Source organism: Alosa alosa, chromosome 13, assembly GCF_017589495.1.
Source record: "Alosa alosa isolate M-15738 ecotype Scorff River chromosome 13, AALO_Geno_1.1, whole genome shotgun sequence".
NCBI classification, from domain to species: domain Eukaryota; kingdom Metazoa; phylum Chordata; class Actinopteri; order Clupeiformes; family Clupeidae; genus Alosa; species Alosa alosa.
Window position 1 is genome coordinate 24,587,395 of NC_063201.1, and position 12,419 is coordinate 24,599,813.

General features: G+C 42.5%; 1 protein-coding gene across 1 annotated transcript; it reads left to right on the forward strand.

Annotated features, from left to right (window-relative positions):
- Positions 1-364: 364 nt before the first annotated feature.
- LOC125306072 (collagen alpha-4(VI) chain-like) lies at positions 365-9,888 on the forward strand. Its single transcript, XM_048261223.1, is given in 10 exon segments — positions 365-441; positions 3,028-3,125; positions 3,327-3,413; positions 3,416-3,964; positions 4,119-4,700; positions 5,282-6,166; positions 6,822-7,382; positions 7,471-8,103; positions 8,442-9,020; positions 9,709-9,888. Coding segments are annotated over 10 exon segments (3,996 nt in total). The 5' UTR covers positions 365-439; the 3' UTR covers positions 9,729-9,888.
- The last annotated feature ends 2,531 nt before the right edge of the window (positions 9,889-12,419 follow it).

The window sequence follows — 12,419 nt, forward strand, 5'->3', positions numbered from 1 at the left end:
ATCTAATAGCACACTAGCCTCCCAGCCTAGTCCAGGTATGTGGGATTCAATACTTCCACTGACGGAGCTGCAAGGGATGCAAATGTTGTCCTCTACACACATGGTAAACTTAATGAGCAGGACAACATTAAAGTTACTATAGCTAGGTCTACCACATTTGTCAATGGTTTGGGATAATATGACCCCCCTCTTACCAATTTTATCAAGTTCCAAACCAAACAAATGTTTTGCATCAGAGAGACTTAAGAGGAGGATGGTTCAACCTAAAGACACAGGCACAGAGTTGGAAATGGGCGGGGTCATCACCTTTCCTACGTCTCACTCGTCTCTCACCTTTCCTACGTCTCACTCGTCTCTCACCTTTTCTACGTCTCACTCGTCTCTCACCTCACCTTGGCCAAGGAGCAAGAAGCCAGAGTTCAGCCAACTTTACCAGCCAATGTAAGTATTAGACTATTCTTACACACTTCTGTCGGTGTGAATAGAAGTAGCTGTAGTTTAACTTGATCAAGGCAAGATAAGACTGCAATATTGTAAAGACACGTTAGTCATAAACATTCCAGCTGTTGAAAAATCCCACTGTAATTGGAAAATTTATTCTTAGTATGTCTTAGATCACTTGAGCATGCTACTTGTAAAATGATCGTGTGTTCCTTGGATTTAAATAACATGAACATGATGTTGGATTATGTAGTTTTACCTGTACCAGCTTCACAAATTAGCTTGTAGACTACTACAAATTAGCTTGTTTCAGACTGTGCATGATTGTGCATATATATATATATATATATATATATATATATATATATATATATATATGTATGTATGTAGTTGGAGTTGCAGTTAAACAGATGACCAAACTAACAAGCTGCACAAACAAAAACATGGTTCTATGGTACGTGTTGTGCATTTGCAACAGTTATGATCATGAATACGTCTTGAAGTACCCATTTACAGCAGGCTGAATGGCAGCAGGGAGTAGGTGACACGGTTGAGGGAGTAAGCCACAACACTGGAATTCCTCACCTTAAAGCTAGTCTTACAATGGTGAACAACATGTCCAGTATTTCCGCAAGGTCCTGTTAGAATCCATAGCAGTTTTTTTGTCCTTGCAAAAAGACAGTTGCACGGAAACTATTTGTTCTCCTCTATCTAGTGCATTTGTACACATACCATGGTACATCACCACTCAGCATGAAAATGTGCAAATAGGCAGACTGACACATCCCTTTTTGTCATCACAGGGGAGGATATCTTACTTCATGCAAAACTTCTCTGGAATGTTTTATGTGCATGGTTGGCCTGGTGACATGGTCAATTAGGCAGTAACTGCATGCATGAGAAATGGGAAATGCACTTTATTACATTATCGGGGATAATGACACCATCAGGTTTTATTACATGCCTTTTCAGGTACGACAGGGCTGCACCCCACTGATGCATGACTTTCCAATGTTTATATCATATTTCACATACAGAGTCTTCTGCAAAAAGAAGCAAAAAATGCCAGGCTGTAAAATAAAAAGCATACTTGGGCAGTGCCTGGGCAATGAATGACCAGGTGGGCGGAAAAGGCTGTTTTCACCAGGAGATCTTCATGTTTCCAAACAAGTCCCAGCTGCGTAATTCACCTCATTCATGTGGCAGCCAATGTAAACCAAAATGAGGAAATGTATCCAAATAGGGTAGCAGTAGTACACACCCCGCACGAGGGGGGCCACTATCCCCCATTTATGCAGTGATCGGGCTTTAGTGTTTTCTAATAGTTGCTGCAACTTGCAGTTATGAGAAAATTGAGCATACATTTTGAACCAAAGGTGATTGATTTTGTTTCTGTAAATGTTCTATCTCTCATACACTATATCTACAATAGATATTAGGTAAATTATGTATACCATTTTAAAGGGCTGGTTCTCCTGATTACAATGGTGGGTATATTTGATCTCTGCCATGTAGCATGTCCACACAATAAACTTTTTTGAGTCACGAGGGCATCAAGTACTGTATGAAAAAACAGAATGTTTTGTGCCGTCTGCAAAGTTCTAATACATTTATCATAACTTTTGAACAAAAGGTGACAAATTGATTCTGTTTTTTCACTGAGTAGAATAAGTTACAGTATGTTCTCCTCAAACTTATTAATTATATTGTATACCATTTAAAAGGGTTATTTCTCTTGATTTCAATGGTGGGTAAATTATATCTCTGTCATGTAGTAAAATCCTACAATAAGCCTTTTTAACCATGAGGCAATCGAGTAAGCACAGTCTCTAATTTTGAATAGTATCGCAGCCAAGATAAGAGCCAAGAAAAAAAGTATTACAAACTAGTAAAGTCAGCTAAATTAAAGCTGCAGTTGGCAAGTCTGACAGATGTAGGGGACTTAGCCAAAATTTTGAATGTTTACAACTCTCATGCCCCTCCCCCACTACCACCCAGCACCCTCTCATCGAGTTTGTGCTTGTCAGTGCGCACCAGACTGTGATTGATAGTAAAATCTCACACAGCCCTGCTCTGATTGGACCAGAAGAACCGGGAGCTGTGGATTTTTGCAAAACAAATAACAGGCTCTAGGTGGAGGTAGAAGTGCGGGGTTTTTTCTAAAACCGGCTGAATTATGTTGTTCTGTCGGAGCATAGTGTTTATTCAGTGAATATGACCAAAAAAATCTTGCCTACTGCAGCTTTAAGTAAAGTGACTGGTATTTAGCAGACTGATAAATTAGTATAAATAAAGTGAGTTAAATTAAGTAGCTAATTTACTAACTAACTAGTGATTAAGTGACTGATATTTAGCAGACTAATAAACTACAGTAGTAAAGTGAGTTAAATTAAGCAAAGTGACTGGTATTTAGCGGACAAATTGTCCAAATTGATGTGAACTCGCATTGGTGGATTTAGGAATCGAACCTGGGCCAACTGATTGTGAGGTGCAAATATTTACTGCTCCACTATGTCCATACATGTAGAGTCAAAATACTAGTTCCTTTGATAAAATCATTGTGCTTTACACCTCCTATTATTGCAGGACTTCAGAAGCACAGGACGTCGTTAACATGGCAAAGACAAATGTTCTTTTTGGTGCTGTCATCGTAGCATCTTGTTTTCTCCTCAGTGCATCAACAGGTATTCAATTCAGTTTATTATAGATGAACAGTACATAGTACATATATTTCCTGTACATGGTATGTATATTTCCAGTACATAACATATTTGATTTGTTTTATGAACTTCAGGTACTTTCTGACATTGGTAAAAATTGTAATTTGACTATTGTTAATCTGAAAGCTTCTCTTTTATTTTGATGAGAATGTATCTTTCTCCCAGAATGTATAGAAGAGAAGACTGTCGCTGATATTGTCTTCCTGGTTGATGGATCTGAGAGTATTGGAACTGAGAACTTCCAGCGTATCCGGTATTCCTCCACACTCTGGTCGACGGCTTTGATGTTAGTCCTGATCATGTCCGTATTGGCATGGTGCAGTACAGCAACATTATGCACACAGAGTTCAGTCTCAACACCTATCAGAATAAAGCACAGATTCTTGAGCACATTGACAAGCTGGGTTATATAATGGGGAAAACACTAACTGGCGAGGGACTGAACTTCATCCTGAAGGAGCACTTTGTGCAAAGTGCAGGAAGCCGTGCCAGTGAAAAAGTGCCCCAGATAGCTGTTGTTATCACAGACGGCATGGCAGACGACGATGTGGGGCCACATGCGATGGATCTAAAGAATCAGGGGATCATCGTTTACGCCATCGGTGTCAAAGATGCAGTTGAGTTGGAGCTGAGACAGATTGCTAGTGAACCTCAGGACCAGCATGTGTACAGCGTCTCTGACTTCACTGCTCTTCAGAGCATCACTCAGAAGATCGTCCAGAAGCTGTGCTTCGAGGTGGAGGAGGTCATAAGTCACACCACTCAGGTGGTCATCAGTCACACCATAACTCAGGTTTCTACAGGTAATGCCATTCATTTACAATGACGTGATAATTTTGGTTGGTTGCATATGTTTTGTAAATACAAATACTATAAGGTACAAGGGAGGAAATGGTCAGAGTAAGCAGGATAAGAGTTGTATAATAAGTTAAACTTTTCCTCTTTCTATCCTTTCAGATTGTCAGCATGCAACCGTTGCTGACATTGTGTTCCTTGTGGATTGCTCGGGTAGCATTGGTCACGATAGCTTTAACCAGATGAAGCAGTTCCTCAAGTCATTTGTGAGTGGACTACCTGTAGCCAAACACCAGGTGCGCATAGGCCTAGCACAGTTTGATCATCAAACCTACCAGGAGTTCCTGCTGAAGGATCATGATAACGTCAAAGATGTACTTGACAGAATTGACCAACTTCAGTATCATAAAGGAGCAACTTATTTGGGCAGTGCCCTTACCTTCCTTCAGGAAAACTACTTTACCCCAGAGGGGGGCAGCCGAGACAGTGTTCCTAAAATTGCCATCGTGATAACAGATGGCGCCTCCATGGATGCAGTGGCTGAACCAGCCCTAAAGTTACGGAGCCATGGGGTTGTCATCTTCGCCGTTGGTGTTGGATACTATGATGCTGCACAGCTAAGAACAGTCGCTAGCAGTCCTAGCGAGCAATTCTTGATCAGCATCCACGACTACCAGGAGCTGCAGAAAGTAATGGACAACATGCGGAAAACAGTTTGCACCTCGGTGGAGATTCAAGCACAGGGTAGAGTATGATTGTGTTCCTCACAGCTCTCAGAGACACTTACAGATCAATTTGGTCCGAATGATAAAAGGCTTGTCTAGAACTATCTTAAAGGTGCTATAAGCGTTGCAACGCGGTTTCTAAGCTAAAACATTTTTTTGTCACATACAGCTAACATCACCTCACCATCCGCTAGCTGCCTGTGCCCGAATACACTGTAAAAAAACACGGTCTCCGTGGACAGCCTAGGCTCCAAAAACGGCCACAAAACAACTTGGGCCAACCTTGCCCATAAAAACATAACAAACTGTTCCAGCAAATCACCGATGAGATGCGTATTTGGGACCGTTTCAATTGCACGGGAGGGAGAGGGAGAGTCGTGAGCTAGCTCTCTGTTTTGTTTGAACAGAACAGAGTCAACAGAAGTGACGTTACCCTGCATCGCCTATAGCACCTTTAAGGAAGATATTGTAGGCTACATTATTTATGCATCTCCATTGTAATTATATTTTTCCTTCCTTCTCTGTCTAATGTACGATATTATATCCACATTGGTCGGTTATGGCAGTATTTAAAAATTCTGTTTTTATGACTTGTTTCAGTTTTAGCACCAAAATATGCTGAAGTTTTCTTCCTTGTGGACAGTTCAGCTCAGTCCCATATTCAGGCCATAAGAGAAATGCTCATTCGACTAGCCAACCAACTCAATGTAAACAAGGAAGGCAATCGCATGGGCCTGGCTCAGTATGGGTCTACTGTTTCTGTGGAGTTTCAGCTGGACCAGTACACCTCTGAATCTGAAGTTGTGGATCATATCAAAAGGTTTACATTGACAGGTAGTCAGATGCGTAAAACTGGAGGAGCAATATCTTATGCCAGCCATAATTTTTTCTCCTTGGAGGATGGCACCCGAGGATATAAGCAGTATTTGGTGCTCATTATTTCGGGGAAATCAGATGATAATGTGATGGAAGCGTCAAACGTTATTAAAGATCAAGGTGTGACTGTACTTACTGTTGGGCTTGACCAAGCTGACCGGGTGGAGCTTGAAATCATTGCAACACAGTCTTATGTCTTTATTGGACAATGCACTCAACAGATAATACAAGGCATAGCTACTGCTGACAATACCATCGACATCAAAGATACTGTCAAAGAGAAGATTCAGGGCATCTCTCAAATGATCGTCCATGTGCTCTGCACCACCGTTGTGACCGCGGAGCCCAAGAATCCGACCATTGTGATGCCGGGGAAGGAGCCCAAGAATCCGACCATTGTGGTGACCACAAAGAAGCCCAAAAATCCAACAAACGTGGTGATCGTGGCCAAAACTCCTCCTGCTCCTCCTCAGACCTCTCATTGTTCCGAAGGTAGTGCAGGTCATTTATCAGAAGGTGGACATAATAATAATGGACAATACATTCAACATACTAAACAAGACATCAAGATACTTTTTGACTCTGAGAAGATCCCCAAAGTTTCTCATGGTAAGTACTGTTATAATTTACTTGTGATGGTTAACTGTGTGAAATGCTGGCCAGTTTAATCTCATATGGTGACTGAAAACAAACAAGAGTTATATTCAAGACTTGTCTCATCATCTCTGCCACTATTGTGATATAATGTTACTGGTGAGCAGTCTCTGCTGGATAATATTGGTATTACAACCAGTGAAAAAGGCAATAGCCTGGCAAACCAGTGTTTGCCAAGATGTGCTTTCTTCATGAGCTGGGAGGACACAAAATCGATATAGAAATAGTTTTAGTTTTTTTCAGTGATTTTCAGTAAGATTATTAAGCAGTTTGTTTCTGATGATTGTAAATTTAGCAATAATAATAATAATAATAATAATAATAATAAACTTTATTTGGATAGCACCTTTCATACACAGAATGCAGCTCAAAGTGCTTAACATTTGGAACATGTAACACAATAATAAAAAAGAATCAGTCATTCCTCTTCGTTGCTGTGATGGATTATGATCCAATCAGCAAAATATCAGAAATATAGAAAAGAACATGTAACACAATAGAAACAAATCTGTCTGTCTGATCAGTCTGATGTATGAGCTTATACCAAATGTAATCAGGCTAATTTGTATATGTGTATAGTCATAATGTGTTATGTGTGTTTCTTTATTAGACTGTATCCAAACAGACAAAGCAGATATCTATTTTTTGATTGACCACTCAACCAGCATTCGCTACAAGGATTTTCGGCATATTAAAAAGTTTGTTTTGGAGCTCATATGGATGTTTCGTATTGGCCCGCACAAAGTACGTGTTGGCCTGGTAAAGTTTTCAAACAGTCCAAAGCTGGAGTTCAGACTGTCTCAATACACAGACAGAGAGTCTCTGGAGGACGCTGTGATCGCTGTCCACCAAACCGGTGGTAACACCTACATCGGACATGCTTTAAATTTCATGAGTCCACTTTTTAAAGAAACTATGGAGGACCGTGGTCATGCGGTTCCCAAGTACCTCATTGTAATAACAGATGCAAACTCACATGACAATGTTGAAGTGCCAGCAAAGCGGCTTCGCCAGCAGGGAATCACCATCTATGCCATTGGTTTGAAGGGTGCCAATGAGAGGGAGCTGGATTACATTTCTGGTGACCCTAAGAGGAAGTACTTAATTAATAACTTTAATGCCTTCATACCAATGAAGGATGATATTGTGAAAGACATATGCTCTCAATCAGGTGAACTAAATGCTTTTTTAAAATTATTATTTCCAAGCTGTTCTGTGGATCAAATTAGTTTGACCAATCTTTGATTTATCCTCCACAGCATGCAAGAACATGCTGGCTGATGTCATATTCCTGGTGGACGGCTCTGGGAGCATTGACTCGGATGAATTCTACAAGATAAAGAGATTCATCAATGTGCTGATTCAGCGCTCCATCCAGGTCCATCCCGACGCCGTGCGTGTGGGTCTGCTGCAGTACAGCGGCACCCTAAGGGTGGAGTACACGCTGTGCGCCCCCCAAACTCTCAGGGGCTTCTTGCAGACGGTGAACTTCATGCGGCAGCTGAGTGGGACCACTCTGACTGGTGGAGCTCTCAGTCTCACTTCACAGTTCTTTGACACCTCAAAGGGCGGGCGTCCCGGCGTCCCAAAGATCCTTATCGTTCTGACCGATGGAGAGGCACGGGATGATGTGGTGAGGCCCGCGCAAGCTCTGAGGAGGAAGAACATCATCATCTACTCCGTTGGTGTGGAGCGTGCCAACGTCACCCAACTGAGGGAGATTAGTGGCCGCCCGAGCAGGCTGTTTATGGAGACAAACTTTGATGCCCTCCAGAATTTGGAGAGTGATATTTTGCCTAAGATCTGTCAGCCCGACAAGCCTGACACTACTTACAAGCCAGACAAGCCGGACACCACTCACATGCCAGACACTACTGACAAAACTGTCATTAGTAAGTAGTTGTACACTGTCTATCCCTTTACCTCCATCACTCTCTCTCTCTATCACTCTCTCTCTTTCTGTCCCTTTACCGCCATCAGTCACTCTCTTTCTGTCCCTTCACCTCCATCACTTTCCTCTCTCCATCACTCTTTCTCTATCTCTCTCATTCACTCTCTATCCCTCTCTCTCCATCACTCTCTCTCTCTATCACTTTCTCCACCACTCCCATTCACAATCTCTCCCTCTGTCTCTCTCTCCACCACTGTCTACCTCTCAATTTCTCCCTCTCTCACTCTCTCTCTCTCACACACACACAACTACAAGTGTGTTGTTTCTGTTCCCTTGTAGATTGCTCAACAACTCAGGTGGCGGATATGATCTTCCTGGTGGATGGCTCATCCAGTATTTATCCGGATCAATACAAGAGCATGGAGCGCTTTATGATGTCAGTCGTTGACAGCATGAATGTCGGTGAGGACCATGTCCGTTTTGGGGCCATTGTCTACTCAACCGCCGCAGAGTCAAAGTTCACTCTGAACCAGTTCAAAACCGCAGAGGAAGTACGGAATGCCATAGCGAACCTTAACCAGCCAGGAGGAATCACCTCCACTGGTGCTGCTCTTCGCTATGCACTGGACTACTTTGGACAATCGTATGGTGGCCGTCGGGAGAAAAAAGTCCCCCAGATCCTTTTTGTAATTACTGATGGAGCTGCCACAGACCCTGAATTGCTTCCTGTATCGTCTCTAGAGGTCCTGAGTGAAGGCATCATGATATATGGCATTGGGGTGGCTGGGGCCATGATGACTGAGCTGCAGGTAATGACGGGAGGCAAAAATAAGAGGGTCTTTTATGTGGACAATTTTGATGCTTTGGAGACCCTACAAAAGAAGATCTCCAAAGAGCTTTGCGAAGACGACAAACAAAGTAAGTTCTCTTTTTTGACCACATGAACAGCCTCAGGCAGTTCAGTTCTCCCATTTATGCTGGATTATGTACAGTAGTTCTGTTGCTTTGAAGGTTTTGAAGTTTTTTTCTTGTTAAAGGGACCCTATGCAGTTTTGGAAATTTCGCTATTTTCTCGCTTTTTGCTCACAGTTTTCTCTACAGAGCAGAGCTCCCCCTACAGCTTCAGAGTATATATTTTACGATACTCCTCGCTCTGCCAGTCTGTTGTTTCTTCTCTCCCTATTCCTCCGCCAACGGTTTACTTACTTTCGGCTTTATTTCGCCGGCTTTGCCATGACAAATGTCTGAGAAACTTCATCGCCACCTTGTTCTAGCCGGTGCCTGGCGTGTATGTGTGTAGTGCCGTAAAGCAATTTGTTCCATTGCAAGACCGCAAGACTTTCTGACTCTCTGAGGCCAGCAGCTTACCGGACCAAAGTTGCAAGGCTGGTTTTTCCGCTCAGAGACGTTAAGGCTAAGCGAGACGACTACCATTCAACCCGGAAAAAGTCATATAACCATTTCAATGACTTCAAGGCTGTTAAGTTAACGGAAATTAAGCTAAAAAAGCTGCATAGTTCCCCTTTAAGTAGAAAAAAGAAGTAACTTATTTTTGGAAGGTTAGGTTTATTTAAGATTATATTAATATGTACTTCATGTTTTTTAGATGTGAGTCTAAGGCCCTGAGTTTGGCGGCGGAGCGGGAAACGGTAAACTACGTCAAGGCTGGGGCTCTGAAATGGGCGAGACCTCTCTGGTGAAGTGAATTTGAATAAACCAATGACATGCATCCTGCGATATTGGCTGCAAGACATCAACCCGTCATGACAGGGTGTCAAAAACAGTAGCCTATAAATGTGTCATTGTGTCATTAAAGTCATTTGTTGAATTGATATTTGGGGTTCAGAGTGGTTTCACTTCATTATTCAAACTAATCTCTAATCTCCACGTCATGCGTGACACTAATTAAATGAGTGTCTAACCAAACTTCAGTTCAAGTTCACAAGCCTGTTGACATTCACACCCTCTGTTTCCATATACGATTTTGCTGATATTTCAAGTAGTCTGGGCTAATGTCCAAAGGATTGTCTTTTTGCAAGTTCCGAATATATGGATGGATTATGGCTTGATGAAAAAAGGAACGACCCCAGGCTATGGCATGGTACAAATCAGGCCTAGTCGTGTCATTGCTGTTCGATCTTAGTCAGCTCCATCTGTTCATAGAGTAAGTGCTTAATTTGGAAAATAGTAGATGCATGAGAACCATGCAGGGGCTCAAAGGTATTGTCACTTAAACACTCTAAAACATAGGCTACAAAACCCATACATAGACAACAACAGTTATATATATATATATATAACTTTTGATCCCGTGAGGGAAATTTGGTCTCTGCATTTATCCCAATCCGTGAATTAGTGAAACACACTCAGCACACAGTGAACAGAAGCGCACACTAATCCCAGCGCAGTGAGCTGCCTGCTTCAACAGCGGCGCTCGGTGAGCAGTGAGGGGTTAGGTGCCTTGCGCAAGGGCACTTCAGCCGAAGCCCACTGGTCGGGGCTCGAACCAGCAATCCTCCGGTTACAAGTCCAGAGTGCTAACCAGTGGGCCACAGCTACCACAAACTAGCAGTATTATGCTGAGCTTTTGGAGTGACTACCGCCCACACTTTAGTACAATTCCACACATCAATACAATCGTAGGTAGCATAGCGTCCCCTACTGGTGTGGTGTGATAAACCATGGTAGGCTATTACCAATACATCACAACCAACATATGAATGAAGACCACCAATTATCAAAACTTGCGGTGTTGTCGGCTAATTCATCCATTATCTGTTTTTGCACGTATTTTCAATTAATAGTAATAACAGACAAGGATAGGCCGACTACTATGGTAATATATCATAATCAGATATTAACTCCTAAGGTCATTTTTTTGGCATCATCACAGAGTAGCCTAGGCCAGCGGTCCCCAACCACCGGTCCGACGGCCCGGTACCGGGCCGCAGGACATTCCTAACCGGGCCGTAGCCTACGACATGAGTTTTAAAATAATGCATGCAAACTAAACTCAATTTAATTCGCAATAATGTCACATTTTTACATGGCATAGGCCTATATGCAGTTGTTTGATTGCACGCATGTTTGCATTTTGCAAGGTCTATTTTCTTCGCCTGTCTGTCCCCTTCAACACTTTTACATATTGCCTTCAGCTAAGCGCAGCCTCAGGTCAGCTCACTTCATTTGATCAGTTCTTGGCGAACGGTAGTGTCACACAAAGTTAGCTATACTACTAGAATGAGCAACAAAAAACAAGCATCTTTAGCAGGTCACTGGCCAGAGTGTTCGAGAGCCGCTGCAGAGATTTCTTACAGAAAAAAGTCACCGTTAGCTGCACATTTTAGTGATGAGGACTGGGTGTCAAAACTCGCTTACCTGTGTGGCATATTCGGGTTGCTTAATGACCTCAACCTGTCACTCCAGGGGAAAATGACGAATGTCTTTAAACTGGCAGATAAAGTCGCTGCATTTAAAGCCAAGCTTGATTTGTGGGGACGAATGGGGACGGGGTGTATTTGATATGTTCCAAACAGTAGTGGGGGTTTTGGGAGAGACTGAGGCAGGGCCCTTTCTCTCTACAGCTGGTGCGCGATCACCTTGTTGCGCTTTCAAATTAGTTTGAGCGTTAGGCTACTTCCCATCCTCCAAAGATCCACGGCAAACCAATGAGTGGGTCCGCAACCCATTTGTCAATATCCCGAATAGTCCTAACTTGACAGCGCAGGAGGAAGAGCAGTTGATCGAAATTGCAAATGACGGTGGTCTTAAAGGAACACGCCACCCAATGTCAGTAGTAATATATGTTCTTACCTTAACTTTCACGAGTTGAGTCATACCTCTCCTGTGTCGGTACGTGCACTCAAACACTCTGGTGCGCGGCACAAATGTGTTAGCATGTTGCTATGCTAGCGGGCTTTGACGTAGCCAGCCGTAGAAGTAATCAAAAACATCCACGTTTTCCCGACTTAAATACAGTTGCACGAGTAGTTGATAGAAATGTCTACGGCCACACAACATGAAAGTGGCGATTTTCCAAGCGAATAAACAGGAGAACTACAATGTGTGGCGCAATAGCACTTGGGAGTACTTCGACCTAGCGTGGTAATATTGTTAACACCTAATTATAGATCCTAGTTTAGAATCCATGCTTGATTGACCCCTCAGCCCTCAGTGGGATAATCTACTGAGCAATTTACAAAAATGTATGTAGGCCTACTGACAAATAGTTTACATTAGAATACATTATAATTTCGCCCCAATGAGGCTATGTAGAAATGTGTTTGCAATTTCAAAACAGCTTTATATCCCTCATTA